Genomic DNA, 25,971 nt, shown 5'->3' with positions numbered 1-25,971 from the left:
ACTCTGGAGGGAAAAAGCTCCTCATACTTTCATTCTGGTTCTCATCATTTCATTCCATAAAGCCTTTTTAAATTATCTTTAGGGCATCTCTGGCATGCCAGGATGTGTTTTGTCATCCTTGTAGCATTTGAAAAATAATATTTCTTCTCACAATATTTGCAAATTGAAGCTTTACTCTCAGCAGAAATTACATTGTGGAAATGTTTCCAAACTAGATGTTGGTCTCACCATTTTACTGAGAGGAGGAAAAGAAATAAAAATGTACTGGCCAGACTATAGGGAAACATTATGCTGTGATGTGAGAACATTAATGGTTAAAACCACTAAACAAATTTGTCAGACAAATTTCCTGTTACCTTTCAATGAATGAGCGTACAGAAACTAGCATCTACTGTATCTCAACAATCACCCAACTGTAGGAAGTACAAGACGGAGCCCACAAGCAAACTAAAACCTGGAGCCTTTCTCCTGCCATGCCCCCAAGTGGCAGAAATACATATTTCTCTTGTTTGAGAACTGCATTGAGAAGCACTGTGTTACTTGAATTGTATTCCAGGATTTGCTTGTCTACAGCTGAGAGAACATACAATAATTTAGGACTTTACATAAAGTCTTAGAAATCTTTCATTAAGTTCTTCATGTTATATAGTTTGAATACCATGTCATAGCTATAATATTTATCACTGTGAAACAACATATTCCACCCATTTTTATAGATATATAAAAATCGACTTTGAAAAAAAAACAGTTTATTCCCCCAATTTTTCCACAGGCCTTCCCATATCTACATACATGTTATAACTGTGATTTCGGTGGTGGAGTTCAGCTTTAAACATGCTTCATGGGGCGTGGCTTGGCGCATGGAGAGGAAGGCAGCTTGAGACCTCGGCTCCCGCTCCACCATATAGAACGGCGCACAGCACGGCCGACAGCACCCTCGTTTTTCTCCCCCATGAGCAGGAGGGGGACCGGAGACACCCCCCGACCCTCGGGGGATCTCAAATCCAAAGAAATAGGCAGCTACTTCCCCGCAAAGGGATCCGCGGGACGGACCACGCCGGCTTCCAAGATGGCGGCGACCCGCTCGGCGGCGGCGCAGGCGGCCCTCGCCGCCTCTCAGGTACCCTCTCCGCTCCCGGAGGCCTCTCCTCCCTCACCGCACTCACCCGGTTCAGACACCCGGAGCCCCCACTACCCTGCGTGTCCCGGGAGCCCTCCGCCCCAGCCGCATCCTCAACCAGTACCCTGGGACATGGAATCCTACCTCAAGGCCCTCCCCACCAAAGGGGATATTGAGGCCTATATCAGCAGGCTTGAGCGCTCCTATAAGCGTGAGATCACAGACCTACGCCATGATATAGGCCAGCGCTTTGACGATATTGAAGCGACGGTGGAGGAATCTGTGACCAGAATTATTGAACATGATCAAATTCTCCAGCAACACACTAATCAGATCCAACAACTGTTTTACGGTCTCGATGACCAGGAGAACAGAAGTAGACGCAATAATATTCGCATCCGCGGGGTTCCGGAGTCGGTTGAAAACAAGGATCTTGCCAAAGCAGCCATTTTGATGTTTAACCAGCTATTGAACAAGCCCCAAGATGAGCACCTGGAAATTGACAGGATTCACAGATCCCTGGGCCCCCGCAATCCCAACCCTGCTTACCCAAGGGACATTATTTGCCGCATCCATTTCTTCCATACCAAGTCTGACATCATGCAGGCCGCTCGGTCTCGGGACTCCATTCTCTTTAACGGATCCCCCGTCATGCTTCTGACGGACCTCTCCAGGCAGACCCTTCTCATGCGGAAATCTCTGAAGCCACTCACAGACGCACTACATTCTAAGCAAATCAAATATCGATGGGGCTTCCCTTTCCACCTGTATGCATCTCATGAGGGTAAATCGGCCACGTTTCGCACCCTGGGTGATCTCCCTAACTTTCTTGGAGTGTTTGAACTGCCACAGATCCGGATTCCGGATTGGCCCTTGGAGGCGGCCACTCCGGGGTTTCCTAAAGCGCCTCGCTGGGAGAAGCAATCTAGGAAGAAGAGATCCAGATCCCGCACCTCCAAATCTCCACCTGGCTGAACTTACTCCTCATAACCTGGGGTTCATTTTTTCTTCTCCTCCTCCTTTTTATAAACTTTGTGGTTTTCCCTTGACGCCTGCTGGCTTCCAGATCTGCCTATATGCTCTGTTTTACCTCTTTCTCCTCCTCTAGGTGACTGGTGAATTGATCACTGAGCTTGGACGCTGGACTCCTACCCATGAAGTCCTATTTTTTCAACCACACTGTTCGCTGACGTTTTCTATTTTTGTCATTTTATTTTTGTTTCGACTCTTACACGAGTCCCCTTGTGCTCCTTTTCTACTACAGTTGCTCGCAGGCCTTAGACCGTAACTTGGACTATATTTTTGCTACTATGCTGTTGACTTTCAACTGTTACACTGCTGTTATGTCGCCCCGCACGTGCTGTGCTGTGCGCTTTAGATAAGCACTTTATCTTTATTATTGTTTATTTTGCTATGTTGGGGCGGAGCCCCCGAGTTTTGCCCTTCCACGTTCCCCACGTTAGGGTGTGCAGAGTCTTCATTGCCTCTGTTTTCTGTTGTTTTTCTAGATACCTGCGTAGTGTTCACCTCCCTTTTTCCCCCTGAACACTAGTGGGTGGGATCTGATTCCTCCCTTCCCGCCCTGCCTGGGGGCATTACCTCCTGACCCACCCCCCTGGGCTCTGTTGAGCCCTTTTCAGACATATTTTGCCTGACGCCCTCCCCCCCCCCTGACCTTAGGACCCACTTCCTGACTCGTTATCTTCTCAACTGGAGACTACCTCCTCTAGTTCCCATGACAGGAACCTTACCGCACCCCTTCCGTCCCCCCCGCCTGACGTGCCCACTTTAGGTATTAAAATCTCCTCCCTTAATTGTAGGGGGTTTAATACCCCAGAGAAGCGAAGACAACTCCTACATCACTTTCACAAATCCAAAACTCATATCCTACTCTTGCAGGAAACCCACTTCCGGACAGACAAACTCCCTAATATCTCTGACAAACGATACCCATGTTGGTTTCATAGTACCAACCCGGACGCCAAGACACGGGGGACCTCTGTGGCCTTCCATGCCTCTTTTAACCCGACTGTTCTCGACCAGGAGATAGACCCCAAGGGTAGATATGTGTTTTTGAAGTTGCAGGTTCAACAAGCAGTTTTAACCGTTGTTAATGTTTATTTCCCTAACCAGAACCAGCATCGATTCCTCTCCTCCGTGGCATCCCGCCTACGCGCTTTTGGCACTCATAACTTGATCCTGGGTGGTGATCTGAACGTACCATTAGTACCGAGACTGGACTCGTCCACTGGTAAGTCACACATCCCTCCTTCCTCCCTGACCAGTATACGCTCCATTTTGCAGGACCTCTCCTTAGTTGATCCCTGGCGGGTGCTTTACCCTTCGGCACGTGACTATACTTACTACTCCCCTGCACACAACTCATACAGTCGACTCGACTACATACTGATCTCCCAAGCTTTACTAGACTGTGATCCTACCTGTGACATCGGATTGAGAATTTGGTCTGATCATGCCCCGGTGCATCTGTCCCTTGGGAGGCCCCCAAACAATCGCGCCCACAAATCCTGGCGACTTAACGATAACCTCCTCCGTGACTCAGTCTGCAATGCAGCACTTACCGCAGCAATCACAGAGTTTAACCTGGTCCATGCTGAAGACAACACCTCTAACCTGACCAAATGGGAGACGCTTAAATGTGTCCTCCGAGGCATTTTGATTCAGCATGGCTCCAGGCTAAAGAAGGCCCGTACTGCCGAAATTTCCAGGTTATTTGCACTGATCTCTGCCCTTGAGGCCTCCCATAAACACTCTCCCGATCCTAAGATACTCGCAGAACTTTCTAATGCACGTCGGGACCTCCAACGGATCTTTACCGAACGCTCTGTGATTGCCTGTGCTAAAGGTAGACATACTCACTACACCAATGCGAACAAATGTGGGAGACACCTTGCTCGCACAATTCACCCCCAGCAACGCAGACAAAATATCTCCCACCTCATGTCCTCCACTCACGCTAAACGCACTAAAAACTCGGAGATTGTTTCCGACTTTCGAGACTTTTACTCTGCCTTGTATAATCTTCCAGTAACTCCAACAACCGCCCCTTCCTCGCACTCAGACCTCTTACAATATATACAGGATACCTCCTTACCACATCTACCCTCTGACGCTGTGTCGGACCTGGAGCGCCCGCTGACTACCTCTGACTTTTTGACTGCCATTAAAGAGCTCAAGCAGGGCAAGAGCCCGGGTCCCGATGGTTACACGCCTTTATTCTTTAAGCAATATGCCCACCAATTGGCTCCACTGATGGCACGAGCATTTGAGGAGGTTGGTGACGACCATCCGCTCTCTACCGAACTCCTGCAAGCTCAGATTGTAGTGATACCCAAGCCTGGGAGGGACCCTACACTCTGCAGTAATTACCGCCCCATCTCCCTATTGAATGTTGACCTGAAACTCTACGCCAAGGTCCTTGCCACACGCCTGGCCCCCCTCCTTCCCTCTTTGATCCATGGGGACCAAGTGGGGTTTGTCCCTGGCCGTGAAGCCAGGGACAACACCACGAAAACACTACATTTGATCGCCTACGCCAAGACACACAATATCCCCGCCTGCCTCTTGGCTTGTGATGCCGAGAAGGCATTTGACAGGGTGAGCTGGCAGTTTCTTCGTGCGTCCCTGCAACAAATAGGCTTAGGCCCTAACTTACTTTCCAAGATTACGGCTCTCTACTCTCACCCCACTGCTCGGGTCTCAGCTAACGGGGAATCGTCCACGCCATTCCGAATAAGTAACGGTACCAGGCAGGGCTGTCCTCTTTCACCCTTACTGTTCGCAATCACAGTGGAACACCTGGCACAGGCTATACGTAACAATACCTCTATTCACGGTATTCCTACCCCATCGGCTCCCCGCAAGCTGTCACTCTATGCTGACGACTTACTTCTATATGTCACAAACCCCCGCATTAGCCTACCACATATTCTCGAGGAACTGGACCGCTTCGGTACCCATAGTAATTTTAAACTTAATATAGACAAAACCGAAGCCCTGAATATTTCTCTGCCGGAGCGGGACCTGGCGGCCCTGAAAAGGGACTATCCGTTCCGATGGCAATCACGTTCCATTAAATATTTAGGGACTGCAGTTCCTAGAGATTTACAGGACATCTACTCCCTTAACTACAGCCCCTTGTTGACTAATATTAAACGTTCCCTCGACTCCTGGTATAATCTGAAACTTACTTGGTGGGGGAGGATGAACGTCATTAAAATGGACATACTGCCCAAGGTTCTGTATCTGTTCCAAACTCTTCCTATACTTCTTCCCCGGACGTTCTTCCTCTCCCTCCGATCTGAGATAATTAAATTTGTATGGCTCCGCCACCCCCCTCGACTGAAACATAGGATCCTATGCGCCCCCAAACACCGCGGGGGGACTGGACTACCTGACTTTCAACTATATCACACGGCATCCTTGCTGTCTAGACTGTTAGAATGGTTTCCGAGACCCCTACCCAAACTTACAGTGACTATTGAACAAGATATGGCCCTTAGAGACCTTAGGGCCCTGTTATGGGGACATCACGCCGTGTTCCGCTCGCTTCGTGGGGTCTCCCCCCTGACGATCGCAGCTCTGACCAAATGGTACGCCGTCTCCGGTACGACAGGCCTGTCCACGGATCCTGGCCCTCTTTCCTCCCTTTTTGACAACCCACTTCTCCCCACTCTCCTTTCGGCTACCCACATTAGGGCATACCGCAGGGAGGATTGGCCCACAGCTAATCAATTTGTCCACCCCTCCACTGGTCGCTTGCGAGCTCTGGCGACACCGTCTCCCCTACCGGACCTGGATTGGCTCTCTGAGCGGTCCATCAATCAATTTTGCAACTCACTCTTCCTATCCGGTAAAATTCATAGGACCCTCACCTTATTTGAAGAACTTTGTACTCTACCTCACACACCGAGGCACACGTTATCTCTTCTTTACAAAGAACTCCAATCTCTTACTTACACCTCACTTCCCACTTATACTGATAAATGGTCTGCTGACGTCGGAACCGAAATCTCCCCATCACAATGGCATACCTCCTTTATCCTCACTCACCAATCCTCTAGATCAGGGTTCACTCAGGAAAAAAACTATAAATTGTTATCACGCTGGTACAGAGCTCCAGTCTCGGTAAGCAGAATGTTCCCCGGTTCAACGGATGTGTGCTGGCGGTGCCATGGTGCGACAGGTACGTTCTTTCATGTCTGGTGGGAGTGTTCTATGGTTCGCCCTTTTTGGGATAAAGTTTTTGAAACGTATAATGCTATGTATCAAGCTTCCTTATCCCCCTCGCCCCTTGGTTCCCTTACTGTCCATTATCCCGGGCTCCATTAAACGGCACAAGTCTTGCCTTCTTAGATTCCTCCTCTCTGCTGCCCGTCATAACATCACCCTCTCCTGGAAGACAGATCGGGTCCCGTCGATGGTTCGATGGATTGAACTTCTTAACGATATGATGGTCATGGAGGAGCTGCAGGCGAAGGTGGACGACAGATATGACAAATTTACTGCTTTGTGGTCTATCTGGCGCCATCACTCGGCCTCAGCGGGCTTCCTTAATGGCCTTCGATAGGACAATGCTATGTCCTGTATTTTTGTTGTTCACCTGTGATACTCCTTTGGGGTTGCACAGCTAATGGGCCTGTGCTCTTACTTCCCCTTGCACACCACCTTCCGGCTGGCCCCCGTCTGTCTTCCCTCCCCCCCATGTGGCGATGTAGGTTGGACGTCGGGCCACTGACCTGGATCCATGCTGACGGCTGCAGTACGGCCCAATATGATTTCAGTTTTTGAGGTTCCTGTCTTCCTCCTTTCCTCTCCCTCACCTTCCCCTGTCCCTTCCCCCCTCCTCCCTTCTCCCCCCTCCCCTTCCCTCCACCGGTTGATTTCTTTCTTTATTATCACTTATACTGGTATTAATCAGCTTTGTCATTTACGCAGTTTTTTATGCTTTTACACTTGTACCTCGCTGTTTGTGTACCTTTGGAACTGTAACGCCATTTTGTACTCCTTGTTTGCACTGACCTTGTGATAATAATAAAAACTATGTTCAACCTTAAACATGCTTCCTGCTTCAGCTTTAAACATGCTTAATTTATCATTAAATATTGCATACCAAAGCCACCTTATATTTGTGTTTGATAACTTACTGGTTTATATTTTTCAGGATCCACAAAATATTTTGGGTCCCGGTGAACCCAATAAGGACACATGAACAATAGGTCCCCAGGAGGAATCTCATAATTCTGCAGAAAAAACAAAACACAGCAATGAGTTTGGTCAGGTAGCAACACTCTGCAGTGCATCCGAAAAGTATTCACTTTACTTTTTCCACATTTTGTTATGTTACAGCCTTATTCCAAAGTGGAATAAATTCATAATTTTCTCAAAAGTTCTAAAAAACAATACCCCATAATGGTAATGTGAAAGAAGTTTGTTTGAAATCTTTGCAAATTTATTAAAAATAAATAACGAGAAAATCACCTGTACACAAGTATTCATAGCCTTTGCCATGACACTCAAAATTGAGTTCCGGTACTTCCTGTTTCCACTGATCATCCTTGAGTCCACTTGTGGTAAATTCAGTTGCTTGGACATGATTTGGAAAGGCACACACCTTTCTATAGAAGGTCCCTCAGTTAATAGTGCATGTCAGAGCACAAACCAAGTCATGAAGTCCAAGGAATTGTCTTTAGACCTCCGAGACAGGATTGTATCGAGGCACAGATTTGGGGAAGGGTACAACATTTTTTCTGAAGCACTGAAGGTCCCAGTGAGCAGAGTGGCCTTCATTATCAGCAAATGGAAGAAGTTTGGAACCACCAGGGCTCTTCCTACAGTGGGACGCCCAGCCAAACTGAGTGATCGGGGGAGAAGGGCCTTAGTCATGGAGGTGACCAAGAACCCAATGTTCACTCTGACAGCGTTTCTCTGTGGAGAGAGGAGAGCCTACCAGAAGAACAACCATCTCTGCTGCACTCCACCAATCAGGCCTGCTCAGTAAAAGGCACATGGCGCCCCACCTGGAGTTTGCCAAAAGGCACCTAAAGGACTCTCCCAGCATGAGAAACAAGATTCTCTGGTCTGCCATGCAGCCCCTATGGTTACAGGTTTTTGCTGTGTATAGCAGCTTACATGATCGGACACTGACACCCACCCTAGAGATAGCTTTATTGTCCATGCTTCCAGGGTCCATAGCCTCCCAAAAAAACTCTCTGTTGCGCTTTTTCCTATTGGCCACCTGACAACTTATACCCCTATTTTGGAAAACCACTACCACTCCACCCTTGGGCTTATGGATCTCCATGGTCAATGCCATCATGCGCATGGAGGAGATGATAACCCTAGACAATGACACTTTTGACAAATTTAAGATCCTATGGCTCCTATGGCTCAATTACTCTACCTCGGACTCCCTAAAAGCGAGGTTGGCACCCCATGGTCCACCTGGACACAACTCCTGATTCCACCATACAGGTTTGTCACACAAGGTCTGCCCAGCACCCATTTGACCCTCTCTTCCCCTGCAGCTTGTCTGCACCCTCCCCCCTTCCTTACCTTCCTCCTCCCCTCTTTCCCCTTTCCCCTTTCTTTTTCCTTTTTCCTATGTCTACTCTTCCTCACGCCACGCCCAGATGTATTTCTCCCCTATACTATTGTTTAGCTCTGTGATACATAAACACTCCCATTGAATGATCGTGAGAAACGGCTATATGCACTCCCAATGTCTCCTGAAAAATGCTGGATATGTGATCTGCATTTTATTGATTTCTGTATTGAACATCTGCTCGTTACTCATGTCATGTTATTTTATTTTGTCAAACATACTAATAAAAACATATTTGACTCTAAGACCCCTTTCACATGGACGATCCCTTCAGGTCCGCCTGTCAGTTTTTCAGGCGGACCTGAACGGATGCTCCATAGAGCTCTATGGAGTGGCGATTGACATCCGTTGACATCCGACCCGCTCCGATCCAAAAAAGTGTGATGGAGGAAAAAGCTATTTTTCCATCCATCATCGGATTGGGTGACTATGTCTCTCCATAGGGGAGCGGCGCTGTGACAGGTCCGTCCCTGCGCAGTGTGCAGAGACAGACCTGTCATCTTTCTGCTCAGCGGGGATCGCTCCGCCCTGTGTGAAAGGACCCTTAATGTTGCTAAAAGTGAACTTCAACTTTATGCAGGGTTTAAAGGTAAGAGCAATGAGATCAGAAATTACACCACATCCCAAATTAACATATGAAAAAAAGGAGAAGAGGAACAAACCACATGACTTTCAAGGTGCCAAGAGAATAAATTGATTACAAATGATAAAATTCAATACATTTTATTATAACAATAAAAATTGATAAAAGATTCCTTGTTATATCACTTGCTCTATTCATAAGCAAATACAGACACTAACGCTCTACATGTTTCACTTCAAAAAGTCAGAGGTGTTCTGAGAGAGAGACAGAGTCTGCATCTCTCCTCTCCTTCCGTATCATTTTCATTTGATTTCATAGACCGGCTCTATTCAGTTGAATATTATTGGGAAGGAGGAGAACCATTGAGATTCTTAAGTGAAGTGATATCCTGGTGGGTCTTACTATTCTTATCAGGGATATTCAGTAGCATTTTTTCATCTCTGCCATCCCTCTATCATCAACAATAGAAGAAACAATCTCTTGGAAGAAGAAAGGGATAAATTAATTGATCCTATTACATAAATGAAAGTGAGGATATAGGCGCTATATCGGTCTCTCCCCTGTAGTCACACAATATACCATTGATAGGGCATCTACTGAAATTAATCAGGACTCCTCTGCTTTTCCTGAAGAAGCTCTTTTGAAGCGAAACATGTAGAGCGGTAGTGTCTGTAATTCCTTATGACTAGAACAAGTAATATAACAAGGAATGTTTTATCAATTTTCATTGTTATAATACAATTTATTGAATTTTAAGAATTGTAATCAATTTACTCTCTTGGCACCTTAAAAGTCCTGTGGTTTGTTTCTCTTCTTTTTTCAACTTTACGCACTTGCCTAATGCTTGTGCTTCATTAGCTGCATCATTGGCTACACTAGTTAAGGAATGACAGCTGTGACCCCAGAAAAGATGTAACACTGGGGATATTAGTCACAGGGAACATGTACCCTGATCATTTCCTGCACTGACTGCACAAGCATTTTTCCACAGTCCTGGGCTAATCCAGAAAGGATGTGGGGTGGGGTAGGGGAATGGGGAGGGGGGGGGTCGATTAAAACTTTCAAAGCCTCATAAAGTTGAATGGGTGGCTTTAGAGCCAGCCAGAACTCTTAACTGAAAGCTCTTTGCCAGCTTTTAAAGTCAGTTCCTCATTTAACACCTTGTCTACCATGCTGTTTACAAACGTACCTTGGTAGACAAGTGGTAAAGCTTGGAGTCACTTACACAGGGCTATAGCTTCTCTCCAAGTAGTAGCACTGGAACTTGGGGTTGGCCAATAATCACATTCTCACATTGTAGAGTCACATGTCCTTCCATACCTGGAAACACTGGATATTTCCTTGGCTAATGAATGCTGAACAGTGCAGTAGGGGAATAAGGGACTGACGACTATATACAGCCATGCTGATTGCTTTGACTGGGAAAACAGAAGGTCGAGCACAGTTTCTGCTCATTCAGTTTTAACAAAGTGCAATGACGACATTGAAAGGTCTAAAATAACCTGTCACCTACCAGAACCTGTTCAACCTACAAGAAACTGTTCTATTGTTTAGATCTTAAATTTTTATTATATTGTGGAAATTTCATGGTGTGGATGAATTTCTGCCAGTCACAGGATGGGTCACACCCCTCTAGCTTGTGTCTTAGAATAAGAGGGAGGTGAAACCACCATTAATCTACATGTAATATTCCACCTCTATTGTGTTTAGCTGTTTAGTAGGCATGGAGGAGGAGGGCATTGGCTATCACATGTGGGAATCTATAGTCACATGGGCTCCTCAGATGTGATAGGAAATGCTCAGCACAGAAACTCACAGAAAATTGAGCATGTGTAGAGTTTCCACCACAGCTGCAAAATCCCTAGCTGTTCCCCTTTTCCCAAAAGATATCTTTCAAATGAATGAGATGGTCTTGTGTCTTTAGTTAAGGATGGAAGATTTTGGACAAATTTCTGTAAATGGTGATCGCTGTATTAGGAGGGTTATGACATGAATGAATCCCAGAGATAACTGGTCTGTCTCGAGGATTGGTTGGGCTTTATGAACACTCAGGTTGGACAGTCTCTCTCTCACAAGGCCTAGCAGCCGACAATCTGCTTACTCAGGAACAAAGTCTTTGTCACAGACATTGTTGCAGAACACGTAGGGAAACTAAGCTTTAGAACACTTGTAGGATACCTGGATCTTTCAGCCTGCTTGGCAATATCCACAAGACCGGATTCTCTCGGTTACTTCAGCCCTTCCAGGCTCTCATTAAGAAAACCAACTCGTATGTGGTGTTCTTCTAAAGAGTCCTCCCCTGGAATGCTTGAAGTACACTGGGTCTCTCCCAAACCGGAGACGGCACCCAAACCACCTCAGAATCCTCCTTTAGTTTCCTTGCCTTGGGCTAGCCAGCCCCAAGACATTAAAGTTGGGTGGATCCGCACCCCAGACCATAGCGTTCCTGGGGGCTGGTCAGGAGGACCAGGACCATGAAGTCAGCACATCATACTGGCCCGGAACCCTGAACCACGTGACGTCCGCATCTTAAATACCCTCTCCCAGAGGGCACAGCGAGAGGGCTACTCCCACTGACCTTGCTCCGAAAGAGAGTAATTTAAGCGCCTGACCAGACCATATTTCCACAACTGCCACAAGAGACAGTGCCCCCTGTGGCCAGGCTGAACAGCTCACAGTCCAGTCAGACTGATACAGAAGTCACATTTAGACAAATAAACCCAAACCAAACTGCAGTTTAGGCAACTTTAATTTTAGAAAAAACGCATAGCGCCTGCTCTTCAGGAGCCGCCGCTACATGAAAACAAACTGCAATTTCACTTCCTATCAGTGTAGGAAGGTACGAATAAAACAATGATTTCTCATTGGCTATTACACTTTTCAAAAGGTTAGAAATAAATACCTACATAGACTTTCAATGGTTTTACCACTTTCCTGATAACCGCTCCTGGGGACCTCAGCCGTAAGGCCTCGAGGACACAGGACTTCATAAAGGGGACTTTCTTCAGATCAGCCGCAGTAATACTCAGATGATGCTGACCTGCCCAAAGAGAGACACAAACATTATAGGGAGCCATTTGCTCAATCACATAAACAAAATTAAATATGGTTTTCTATATGTAGCACCCTGGAGATTAGGCAGGATTGCTCCTTAGAAATTTACTTGTCAGGAGTAGTTATCCTGGTTGATTGCTAGAGATCCATTGATTGATCCCTAAGTTTGGCCTTGTTGCACTTTTCTCTTCTACCGCTAGGTGGTACTTGGTGGTACTATATATGAGAAGGACAACCCAAGGCAGTGGCGGTGCATCCATAAGGGTGCACATGCGCCACCCCCTCTCTCCTGCGACTTCTCTATCACCATAGATAGATTCATGCATTGCATGTATCCATTTATGGTTGCCGCTGCCACCCCCTATTCAGGTGTCCGGCCCCTTTTCAGGCGCCAGGCACCTGAATTACAGTGGTGGGGTATTTTTTGGAAGCACCTGTTTAGAGCGTTATGCCACGTACACACGATCAAACAATCGGGTGGAAAAGTCCGGCAAACTCAAGTCCGCCGTACAATCCCCCCGTGTGTAGCCTCCGGCATACTTTTTTGACCCGAAAGTACGGCCGACAATCCGGCCGTGTGTGTGCCAGTCCGCCGTACTTTTGAAATGAACTGACTTTTCCCGCCCGGAGAAAAGTCCGCTCATTTTGAGCGGGTCTCCAGGTAGGCGGGGCCCGCGAAGGAGACGTCGCTGGCCCCGCCACCTTGTATGGACTTAAAGGGGAACCCCAACACTGAAAAAAATTGGCGTGGGGGTCCCCCCAGGTCCACATCAAACCCTTGTCCGAGCACACTACCCGGCCGGCCAGGAAAGGGGGGGACGAACGCCCCCTCCGAGCCGTACCAGGCCGCGTGCCCTCAACATGGGGGGTGCCTTGGGGAAGGGGGGCCGCACAGCGGCGAAAGAAGACCGGGCCACCGCCTGTAAAAGAGCTATAAGAAGGCGCAGTGGCAGAAGAACCGAAGAGGGGGACAAGACCCCCGAAGTCGGAAGAAGGGCGGCGGCGAGGAAGAAAGCCGGGCTCCTCCGCTAGCAAAAGAGCTAGAAGAAGATAGCGGAGGAGTCCGGCGAGAAGACCCCCCGAAGACGGAAGACCCCCGGAGCTGTGCAATAAACTATTTTTACCCTGTGTTGTGTTTTTTTGTACTTTTTTCACAGGTGAATGGTACATTGTACCCCATACTCATTCACATAGGGTGGGGGGCCGGTATCCGGGGGCCCCCTTATTAAAGGGGGCTCCCGGATTCCGATAAGACCCTCGCCCGCAGACCCCCGACAACCAACAGCCAAGGTTGTCGGGAAGAGGCCCTTGTCCTCATCAACATGGGGACAAGGTGCCTTGGGGTGGGGGGCTGCGCGGCCCCCCCTTCCCCAAGGCATCTCCCATGTTGAGGGCACGCAGCCTGGTACGGCTCGGAGGGGGGGTGCTCGCTTGTCCCCCCCTTTCCTGGCCGGCCGGGTAGCGTGCTCGGACAAGGGTCTGATGTGGACCTGGGGGGACCCCCACGCCGTTTTTTTTCGGCGTTGGGGTTCCCCTTTAAGTCCATACCAGGTGGCGGGGCCAGCGACGTCTCCTTCGTGGGCCCCGCCTACCTGGAGACGCGCTCAAAATGAGTGGACTTTCCTCCGCGTGTGTGGGCGAGTCCGTTCATTTCAAAAGTACGGCGGACTTAGTATGCCGTATTAGTCCGCTGAAAAAGTGTGTGGGCAAGTAGCCCATTTGGAAAGTCCGGCGGACATTTCGGCGGGAAGTCCGCCGTCTAAGTCCGCCGGATAGTCGGCAACGTGTGTACGCGTCATAAGACTGTCCAAAGTTCATCTTAGACAACTACAGGAAACAGACTCTTTCTACCCGGTAGTAATTTAGAAAATCTTTTTTTTTTTTTTCCAATTTAAAGTCAGGGGGAAGAGCGTACAAGAAGCAAACTTAATCAGGACTAAAGAACAGGAAAACATTGTGTACAGACTTGGTTGGGGATTCAAAGTGAAATATCCACCAGTGGGCTCCTTTAAGCAGCTCCACAGGTTGTTTCCCAGCCACGATTCAAATCTCTCTCTGTCTGATTGGCAGTGCAGGGAGAGAGGACAACAGAAAGGACTCTGATTGACTGCCACTGTAACCTGGCTAAGCCTGCACCTTACAATGGGGCAGAAGGATCCCTGATTGGCCACGCTTCGGTCAGGATGTCAGCCCCACTCACGGGACATAGGTGCAATCCGGGCAGCTAAGATAGAACATAAAAGGCACATAGTGATGGAAAGTAAAAAAAAAAATCCCAAGAATTTTTTTTAAGTTCATAAATATTAAGAAAGGGAGGTCAGATCATATTGGTCCCATAAAGAATGATGATGGGAATCTGGTTACCAAGAACGGAGAGATGGCGAAGATTTTGAATTTATTCTTCCCCTTGGTCTTCACGAGGGAATTAGTGGGCTTCAGTAACCAAAACGGCAATGTTTTTCCTCATGACATGCCACAGGAAGCACCCTCATGGCTAACGGAGGACAGAATTAGAAATAGACTTAACCACTTCAGGACCGCCGTATTGCCATTGTACGTCAGCACAATGGCACAGGCAGGCAGAATCACGTACATCTACGTGATTGCCTTCCAGCGGGTGGGGGGTCCCATCGGACCCCCTCCCGCTGGTTACGGCGGTCCGATTCGGTGCAGGAGCGCTCCGTGATGAGGGGATGGCCGTTCGTTTTCGGCCACCCCCTCTGGATCGCTCCTGGCCAATGAGAAGCTTCCTCCCCTGTGTATTGTTTACACAGGAAGGAGGAAGTGATGTCATTCTCCTCGGGGCGGTCTTTTTGACCGGACTACGAGGAGAAGAGTAAAAGTAAGTCTGCACGAACACTACACTGACATGTAGGTACACACAGGCACACAAACCCCCCCCGATCCCCCCCCCGATCGCCCCCCGATCCCCCCCCCGCCCCCCCTCCCCCCCCAGTCACAGTGTCACTGATTGCATTGATCATTTCTTTACTGATCAATGCATTCAGTGTCAGTTGTGACAGTAAAAACTGTCAGGACAGTTAGTGTTAGGTCCAGGGTAGCCCCCTATCACCCCCCAATAAAGATTTAACCCCCTGATTGCCCCTAGAGTTAACCCTTTCACCCCCTTTTGCCAGTGTCACTAAGCGATCATTTTTCTGATCGCTGCATGTGTCGCTAGTGTCGCTAGGTAGCTAGTTATTTTTTTAGGTTCACCGCCAGGTTTTTATATCGCTAGGTACCCCGATATACTACCCAATAATGTTTTTAACCCCCTGATTGCCGCTAGTTAACCCTTTCACCCCCTTTTGCCAGTGTCACTAAGCGATCGTTTTTCTGATCGCTGCATTAGTGTCGCTACAGTCGCTAGGTAGCTAGTTATTTTTTTAGGTTCACCGCCAGGTTTTTATAGCGCTAGGTACCCCGATATACTACCCAATAATGTTTTTAACCCCCTGATTGCCGCTAGTTAACCCTTTCACCCCCTTTTGCCAGTGTCACTAAGCGATCATTTTTCTGATCGCTGCATGTGTCGCTAGGTAGCTAGTTATTTTTTTAGGTTCACCGCCAGGTTTTTATATCGCTAGGTACCCCGATATACTACCCAATAATGTTTTTAACCCCCTGATTGCCGCTAGTTAACCCTTTCACCCCCTTTTGCCAGTGTCACTAAGCGATCGTTTTTCTGATCGCTGCATTAGTGTCGCTACAGTCGCTAGGTAGCTAGTTATTTTTTTAGGTTCACCGCCAGGTTTTTATAGCGCTAGGTACCCCGATATACTACCCAATAATGGTTTTAACCCCCTGATTTCCGCTAGTTAACCCTTTCACCCCCTTTTGCCAGTGTCACTAAGCGATAATTTTTCTGAACGCTGCATCAGTGTCGCTAGTGTCGCTAGGTAGCTAGTTAACTAGGCTCCCAAAAAGTCCCCCACATGTGGTATCCCCGTACTCGGGAGAAGCAGCAGAATTTATTTTGGGGTGTAATTTGACTTCTGCCCATAGCATGTGTGAGCAATATATCATTTAGTGACAACTTTGTGCAAAAAAAAAAAAGTTTGTAATATTCCCGCAACTTTTGGCAAAATATAAAATATTCCATGGACTCAACATGCCTCTCAGTAAATAGCTTGGGGTGTCTACTTTCCAAAATGGGGTCATTTGGGGGGGTTTTGTGCTATTTTGGCATTTTATGGCCTTCGAAACTGTGATAGGTAGTGAGGAGTTAAATCAAAAATTTGCACCCTTAGAAATCCTGAAGGTGGTGATTGGTTTTCGGGGTGCCGTGCGCGACTAGACTCCCAAAAAGTCCCACACATGTGGTATCCCCGTACTCGGGAGAAGCAGCAGAATGTATTTTGGGGTGTCATTTCACATATAACCATGGCATGTGTGAGCAATATATCATTTAGTGACAACTTTTTGTAAAAAAAAATTTTTTTTTTTTTTTTTGTCATTATTCAATCCCTTAGGACAAAAAAAATAAATATTCAATGGGCTCAACATACCCATCAGCAATTTCCTTGGGGTGTCTACTTTCCAAAATGGGGTCATTTGGGGGGGATTTGTACTGCCCTGCCATTTTAGCACCTCAAGAAATGAGATCGGCAGTCATAAATTAAAAGCTGTGTAAATTCCAGAAAATGTACTCTAGTTTGTAGACGCTATAACTTTTGCGCAAACCAAAAAATATACGCTTATTGACATTTTTTTTACTAAAGACATGTGGCTGAATAAATTTTGCCCTCAATGTATGACTAAAATTTAGTTTATTCGATTTTTCTTATAACAAAAAGAAGAAAATATCTTTTTTTTTCAAAATTTTCGCTCTTTTTTCATTTATATCGCAAAAAAAAAAAATCGCAGAGGCAATCAAATACCATCAAAAGAAAGCTCTATTTGTGGGAAGAAAAGGACGCAAATTTCGTTTGGGTGCAATATTGCATGACCGCGCAATTACCAGTTAAAGCAGCGCAGTGCGAAATTGCAAAAAGACCTCTGGTCCTTAAGGTGTTTATTGGTCCGGAACTGAAGTGGTTAAAAAACTTAACATTCTTATGTCACTGGGACCAGACGGCTCGCAGCCGAGGAACTTAGTCAAGTAATTGCCAGACCATTGTTCCTAATATTTACAAACAGTCTACTGAGTGGAATGGTACCTGCTGATTGGAGAAAAGCCAACGTAGCACATATAATCATAAAAGGGCCAAGATACATCCCTGGGAATTACAGACCAGTTAGCCTAACATCAATTGTATGCAAGCTCTTGAAGGGCATGATAAGGGACTATATACAACATTTTAGTAATGACAATGGTATCATTAGCAGTAATCAGCATAGATTAATGAAGAATCAATTCTTGCCAAACCAATCTATTAACCTTCTGTGAGCAGCCATCTAGATAAAAGAAGGCCCGTAGATTTTGCAAAAGCATTTAATACAGTTTCCCATAAGTGTTTACTATACAAAGTAAGGTCTGCTGGCATGGGGTGAGTACATGGATTAAAAACTGTCTACAGTGGCGAGTTCAGAGGATAGTGATAAATGGCGAGTACTCAGAATGGTCCGGGGTGTAAAGGGGTGTTCCCCAGGGTTCTGTCCTGGGACCAATCCTATTTAATTAATTCATAAACGATCTGGAGGATGGGATAAACAGCTCAATCTCAGTATTTGCAGACGATACTAAGCTAAGCAGGGCAATAACTTCTCCGCAGGACGTGGAAACCTTGCAAGAAGATCTGAACAATTTAATGGGTTGGGCAACTACATTGCAAATGAGGTTTATTGTAGAAAATTTGTGATGCATTTGGGTGGCAAAAATATGAATGCAATCTACTAGGGGCAAAACCTATGGGGGAATCTAGGATGCAAAGGGACCTGGGGGCCCTAGTAGATGACAGGCTCAGCAATGGCATGCAATGTCAAGCTACTGCAAGCAAAGCAGCAGAATATTGGCATGCATTAAAAAGGGGATTAACTCCAGAGATAAAACAATAATTTTCTCACCTGGAGTATGCTGTCCAGTTCTGGGCACCAGTCCTCAGGAAGGATGTGCTGGAACTGGAGAATCCAGAGAGGGCAACAAAACGAATAAAGGGAGCGGGGGACATTAGTTATGAGGAAAGGTTAAGAGCACTGAACTTGTTCTCTCTGGAGAGGAGAAGCTTGAGAGGGGATATGATTTCAATGTACAAATACCGTACTGGTGACCCCACAACAGGGATAAAGCTTTTTTGCAGAAGGGAATTTTATGAGACACACGGCCTTTCACTAAAATTAGAAGAAAAGCAGTTTAACCTTAAACTGCATAGAGGGTTCTTTACTGTAACATTGGTTAGAATGTGGAATTCTCTTCCACAAGCAGTGGTTTCAGTGGGGAGCACTGATAATTTCAAAAAACTGTTAGACAAGCACCTGAATGACCACAACATACAGGGATATACAATGTAACACTGACATAAAATCACACACATAGGTTGGACTTGATGGACTTGTGTCTTTTTTCAACCTCACCTACTATGCAACTATGTAACCTATTAGGTGAAGAAGTATGTTGCCCGTCAGCATCTCATATTCTTTTGAACTCCTTATAAATAAGGCATATTTTGATCAGAAAAACATGCTGGATCTCTTGTTGTGGTCTTCCACATGATTTTACATTGGAATACATTTGTATTTTCACTACTGAAGCAGTTGCAAAGTCTTTTTTTCCCCTTTTACTTAAATATAAAAGATGTTATATTTACCTGCTTTGTGCAAGGGTATTGTACAGAGTAGCCCTAAACCTCATCTTCTGAGGTCTCGCTCCACCTCTTCTCTGTGTGCCACCACAGGAAGCCGCTTCCTATGGGGGTACATGTGTGGATGAGATCCTGAGCTGGGCAGGGTTTGTCCATAGAAACACACAACTAGGCCTAAAATGTAGGGTTTTCTTTTTTTTAGGCTAGATGACTTCATGCTTGTTGGCATTTAACACATAGTTACCTCCTTTACCAAATACAGAAGTAATTTCATTTTTGACCTTCTTGTAAACCTCTGGCTCCGAAATTATGAAAGCAAGCGTCCAAAATGTCATCTAAAAAATATAAGATGAAGACATTAATGAATTGCTGGTATAATGAACAACTTTACAATTCGTATATTACACAAATTATACTATAAACACCTAAAGCCATATACTAATGGATTTAAAGCAGCCTATACTTTGGTAATTGTTTTTGTTCAACCAGCGGGTTGAAAGAAAAAAAAAAAGAAAAAAAGGTTTTCATTCTCCTATCCACACACTGAGCTATTGTATTCTGCTGGCCATGCCTTCCCTGTCGGCACCATACAATGATCAGTGTTTCTGACTATAGCCAGTAGCACTGATCTTTTGGGAAAAACCCAACAGGTTGGTTGTACACAAGATCCTCCATAAAATGACCTGTGTACAACCAGCTAGTCCTTACAAGAATTGTAATTTGGTCGGTCAATGCTGAACTGGCCAAATTTCGATCCATGTATGGCCGGTTTAAGAAAACGGGCATCCCTTGTTGTCCATAGCAGCCAATGAGAATCTTCTTGTCATTAGTCCATAATGCTCTGCAAGAAGGGAGAATCTACTTGCTACAGTCAAAAGAGCCTGTCTGATATAATTAAAAATATGCAATTTTTTTAACTGGTTTCACTTATTAAAATGTCTTCAATAAGAGTGGTCTGTGATTAGTATTGTCTAGTTCTGTAGTGCTCTGTACAATCCAATCGTAACCCTCTTGTGGAATAATAGTGAATAAAAGAAAGCTCTGACTACATTGCTGTAGGAAAAAACTGATTAAGGAGATCTTTAATATATAAAACCCTGTATCCCTGTGGAATGGAAGATTGCACGCCGATAATCTCACTGAATAAAATGTTATTCAGCCACAAACAGAAAGCAGCAAAAGTTCCCACCCAGAGACCTTTCTGACATGTTTCACCACAATGGGCTTAACCACATTTCTACCAAAGTACATTTATAAACAGCATGGTAGACACATCGTTAAATCAAGGCTACTGCAGCTATGAGCTTGGTACCAACTTTAAGAGTTGGCAAAGGACTTTCTGATAAGAGTGATTGGGTGGTTCTAGAGCCACCTGATCACTTTTGAGGCCCCCTCCCCTGCACCAAGAGTGGTTCCCGGGCTCTCCCGTCCCTTCGGGAAGTCCAGGACTAGGGATGAGCTCAGGCATGTTTGCATGAGCCCGCCAGGAAGTCACAGGCAGTGAGACATTGCCTGATCTCTGCAGCCGCGCATCAGTGCAATGTCTCACTGCCTGTGATTAGCGCAGCGCTGCGCGACTTCCTGGCGGGCTCTGCACGTGGAGCATGCGAACACGCCTGGGCTCATCCTTATCCAGCACCATGAGAAACTGCCAGTACAGTGAGAGCAGGAGGAAATCATGGCACATCTATTCCCTGATACCTCCTGTGGATAATGACCGCAAAAGCATTGGGGTTCATTTACATAAACCGGGGAGTGCAAAATGTGGTGCAGCTCTGCATAGGAATCAATCAGCTTCCAGGTTTTTATGTTAAAGCTTAATTGAACAAGCTGAAGTTAAAAACTGGTTGGCTACCATGTACAGCTGCATCAGAGTTTGCACTTTCCAGTTTTAGTAAATCAACCCTACAATGTATTATGTCACTTCCTGGGTCACAGCTGCCATTCCTCAGCTAGAGTAGCCGAGGATGCAGCTATTCAAGCAATGTCTCTATAAACAATAGAAGTCAAAAAAGGTGTACAAAAATTGTATATATATAAAAAAAATTCTTTAATAAAAATAATACATATTTGCATGAGCAAGCATGTGTATGTAACATCATTGGTGTGCAACTTTCTATTCATCAGGTAAATAGGGTTTTATAGTATATAGTAGAGAGTCTGAGAAAATTGTCTCAATGTGTTTTTCCTACAGCAATGTAATAAGATCTTCCTTTAATTCGCTATTATTATTCCATAAGAGGATTCCGATAGGATGCTACAGGACATAAGAAACTTAGACAATTCTAACCACAGACAGTTCTTATTGAAAACACTTTTTAAGTGAAGCCAATTGTCTCTATTGCCCGTAGCAAGCAGATGCTCCTTTCCTGCCATTCACAGATTTGCTGCTGGACGGTTGTGGCTGAATAGAGTTTTAATCAGTGACATCAATGGACTCTTCCATTCATTGCAGTTATGGCACTAGGAGTGGAGACAGGCTTCCAGGTTGGCACCCCATACAGCCATGGAGGTCAAGGGAAGTTTAGCATCAGGAGCGATGCTGCTTCTTGTAGTATTTAACCAAGTATATTTTACATAAATCAGAGTGTCAGAGGACTCCTTAAAGTGTATGCCAGGCCAAAAAAAATTGAAGTTACTTACCGGTAACGTCTTTTCCAAGAGTCTTTCAGGACAGCCACCTTTGAGAGACCTCGGCTCCTCCTTTCTCAGGAAACGCCGCCTCCATCAAAACTTTAAGCCACTCATCCCCTCCAGTCCGTCAGTTTTTCCATGATCTCCGGCCAGTCTAGCCACTAGTCGACCAGCCACCGCAGTTGTACTGTGGCAGCATGGCTCGGTAGTGCGAATCGCCATTATGCTACGTCTGCAGCATAAACGGCCACTGGGGGGGCGCTTGCGCACCGCCGGAGGAGCACGCACGCTCCCCGAGCCGATGCGAGTGCCTAGCAATATAGATCACCACCGGTCTCCCACGATCGCTCAGGGCACACCCTAGAACCAGCAGCAGTGTGTGTAAACACACAGTTTCCAGTTCTCTGAGCAGTGAACTGACAGATCGTCTGTCCATACAGAGTATGAACAGCGATCTCTTAGTTTCCCTACACCAGGGATATGCAATTAGCGGACCTCCAGCTGTTGCAAACTACAAGTCCCATCATGCCTCTGCCTCTGGGTGTCATGCTTGTGGCTGTCAAAGTCTTGCTATGCCTCATGGGACTTGTAGTTCTACAACAGCTGGAGGTCCACTAATTGCATATCCCTGCCCTACACAGTCCCATCCCCCCTTCAGTTAGAACACAATCTAGGATACATATTAACCCCTTTACCGCCCCCTAGTGTTAACCCCTTCACTGCCAGTGACATTTTTACAGTAATCAATGCAATTGCAATCGCACTGATCGCTGAATTAATGGTCCCAAAAATGTGTCAAAATTGTCCGATGTGTCCGCCATAATGTCTCAGTCACGATAAAAATCGATGATTGCCGCCACTACTAGTAAAAAATAGAATTATTAATAAAAATGCCATAAAACTATCCCCTATTTTGTAGACGCTATACCAATCAATATATACGCTTAATGCTATTTTTTTTTTACCAAAAATATGTAGAAGAATACGTAACGGCCTAAACTGAGGAAAAAAACAATTTTTTTTATATATTTTTGGGGGTTATTTATTATAGCAAAATGTTAAAAATTTGTGTTTTTTTTTCAAAATTGTCGCTATTTTTTTGTTTATAACGCAATAAATAAAAACTGCAGAGGTGACCAAATACCACCAAAAAAAAGCTCTATTTGTGGGGAAAAAAAGGACCTCAATATTGTTTGGGAGCCACGTCGCACGACCACGCAATTGTCAGTTAAAGCGACACAGTGCCGAATCACTAAAAATGGTCTGGTCTTTGGCCAGCCAAATGGTCCAGGGCTTAAGCGGCTAGGGAGACACAAGAACACATCATACCAATCTTCATTATCCTGATGTTTTCACGTCCTAGTGGCAAATTGTTATTTGGGTGGGTACCGGTGCTGTCCTTGAAAAAGACGTTACCGGTAAGTAACTTTGATTTTCCCCCTTTCATCTTTCAGAACCGCCACCTTTGAGAGGATAAGCGAACACTTATCCTAGGGTGGGACTACCGCTTGCAGAACTATATACCCAAAGTCCTGGTCCTGGGCAGATAATAAATCCAGCCTATAGTGGTTAACGAAGGTCTTAAAACGTGACCACGTCGCCGCTCTACAGATCTGTTCGGGTGTAGCACCAACCCACTCTGCCTGTGATGTCGCCATGGATCTGGTAGAATGAGTCCTGATACCTTCCGGGATCTCATGCCCTTTTTCCATATATGCCTGACTAATGGCTAACCTCAGCCATCTGGCTATTGTACGCCTAGAGGCTTTAGACCCCTTCCTAGACCCTGAAACAGAAACAAAAAAGGAATCACATCTTTTAACTGTTATGTCCTATCAAAGTTTCTTAGGACGCATCTCCTAATGTCTAGCCTGTGAAAAACATTCTCTTGTTCTCTCACAGGATTAGAAAAGAAAATGAGCAAACAGATTCCCTGGCCCCGTTGAAATTGGGAAGCCATTTTTGGCAAAAAGGTTGGATCGGTTTTAAAAACTACCCGATCCAGAAAAATCTGAAAAAAAAGGTGCTCTAATCGAGAGGGCTTCCAGCTCACAAACCCTCCTTGCGTTAGTGATTACTACTAGAAAAATAGTCTTGAGAGCTAGTAATTTCACTGTAAAAGGCTCAAAGGGATCCCCTGTAAGAGCCTGCAGCACCAGAGAAAGATCCCACATGGGAAAGGGGTGGGAGCTAACTGGTCTCTGCCTACTCAAGGCTTAAAGAACCTACATATCCAGGGGTTCACTGCTAGCTGTTGTTCTAAGAACACACTAAGCCCTTGTACACACAGTCGGACATTCCGACAACCAAATCCGTTGGATTTTGTCCGTCGGACTTTGTCCCACGGATTTTGCCCGAAACTGTTGTATACACATGGTCGGACGAAGTTGTCGGAAAATCCGATCATTCAGAACGTGATGACGTTATTTCGTTACGACGGGACTACGTTCAGGCTAGTAGCCAATAGCTTTGATGTAGGAATTTGATTTGAGCATGCGTGGCACTTTGTCCGATCGGAATTCTCTACACATGATCGGAGTATGTCCGATCAGAGCATTTTGTCGGAAAATTTTACCAACAAGTTGGAAAACTTGGTCCGTCGGATACTCCGACTGAAACAGCCTGTGATGTCGCCATGGATCTGGTAGAATGAGTCCTGATACCTTCCCGGATCTCATGCCCTTTTTCCATATATGCCTGACTAATGGCTAACCTCAGCCATCTGGCTATTGTACGCCTAGAGGCTTTAGACCCCTTCCTAGACCCTGAAACAGAAACAAAAAAGGAATCACATCTTTTAACTGTTATGTCCTATCAAAGTTTCTTAGGACGCATCTCCTAATGTCTAGCCTGTGAAAAACATTTTCTTGTTCTCTCACAGGATTAGAAAAGAAAATGAGCAAACAGATTTCCTGGCCCCGTTGAAATTTGCTCTAATCTAGAGGGCTTCCAGCTCACAAACCCTCCTTGCGTTAGTGATTGCTACTAGAAAAATAGTCTTGAGAGTTAGTAATTTCACTGTAAAAGGCTCAAAGGGATCCCCTGTAAGAGCCTGCAGCACCAGAGAAAGATCCCACATGGGAACGGGGTGGGAGCTAACTGGTCTCTGCCTACTCAAGGCTTAAAGAACCTACATATCCAGGGGTTCACTGCTAGCTGTTGTTCTAAGAACACACTAAGCCCTTGTACACACAGTCGGACATTCCGACAACCAAATCCGTTGGATTTTGTCCGTCGGACTTTGTCCAACGGATTTTGCCCGAAACTGTTGTATACACATGGTCGGACGAAGTTGTCGGAAAATCCGATCATTCAGAACGTGATGACGTTATTTCGTTACGAAGGGACTACGTTCAGGCTAGTAGCCAATAGCTTTGATGTAGGAATTTGATCTGAGTATGCGTGGCACTTTGTCCGATCGGAATTCTCTACACATGATCGGAGTATGTCCGATCAGAGCATTTTGTCGGAAAATTTTACCAACAAGTTGGAAAACTTGGTCCGTCGGATACTCCGACTGATACAGTCCAATGGAGACCACACACAGTCGGAATATCCGACAAAATGGTCCAATCGGACACATTCCGTCGGAATCTCCAACCGTGTGTACAAGGGCTTAGAGCAGAAACCAGGCCCTTAAGAGTGCTGAGGGCCAGCCCCTTGTCTTCCCCACTTTGTAGGAACTCCAGTACTGCTACTGGCCAGTGTGGCGCTATCAGGATCAGGGTCGTGTCCTCGGTCTGGAATTTCCTCAAGACTGCGGGCAACAGTGCAGGAGGGGGGAAGGCACAGCACTTGGTAAAATGCCAGCTCTGAGAGAGCACGTCCACACCTATTGCCTCGTCACACTGGTTCAGAGAGAAGTGAGGAGTTTTTGCGTTCTGCCTTGAAGTGAAAAGGTCCACACATGGGACCCCCCACTTTTGGGTATCATCCTGTAAGTGTCCTGACTCAAGACCCAGTCGCTCTCCCCCAGTGTCCTCCTGCTGAGGAAGCCTGCCAGCTGGTTTAACTCCCCCTTTAGGTGTACCGCTGACAAGGAAAACACTGACTTTGGCCCAGTTAAATATTGTTTCCCTCAGAGCCCACAGGGAACTGCTCCTGGTGCCCCCCTGTCGGTTGATGTAGGCAACCGCTGAGGAGTTGTCCGAGCGGACCTGAACGTGATGTCCCTGGAGCTCCTGCTGAAAGGCTTTGAGGGCCAGTGAAATGGCAT

At 46.1% G+C, this 25,971-nt stretch overlaps 1 protein-coding gene across 1 annotated transcript in view; it reads right to left on the bottom strand.

Annotated features, from left to right (window-relative positions):
- Window positions 1-25,971, bottom strand: part of LOC143988970 (24-hydroxycholesterol 7-alpha-hydroxylase-like) — a 188,846-nt gene that overhangs the window by 54,656 nt on the left and 108,219 nt on the right. The window contains exons 7-9 of the mRNA XM_077488932.1: window positions 19,366-19,456; window positions 12,234-12,367; window positions 7,288-7,383 (exon numbers count right to left, since the gene is read on the bottom strand). Coding sequence (XP_077345058.1) covers window positions 7,288-7,383; window positions 12,234-12,367; window positions 19,366-19,456 — 321 coding nt within the window. The remainder of the gene's footprint in view (window positions 1-7,287; window positions 7,384-12,233; window positions 12,368-19,365; window positions 19,457-25,971) is intronic.

Source organism: Lithobates pipiens, unplaced genomic scaffold (assembly GCF_037356315.1).
Source record: "Lithobates pipiens isolate NorthernLeopardFrog02 unplaced genomic scaffold, aLitPip1_a1.2 Scaffold_18, whole genome shotgun sequence".
NCBI classification, from domain to species: Eukaryota; Metazoa; Chordata; class Amphibia; order Anura; family Ranidae; genus Lithobates; species Lithobates pipiens.
The sequence above is the reverse complement of the archived record's forward strand: the minus strand, read 5'-3'. Positions and strand labels throughout refer to the sequence as shown.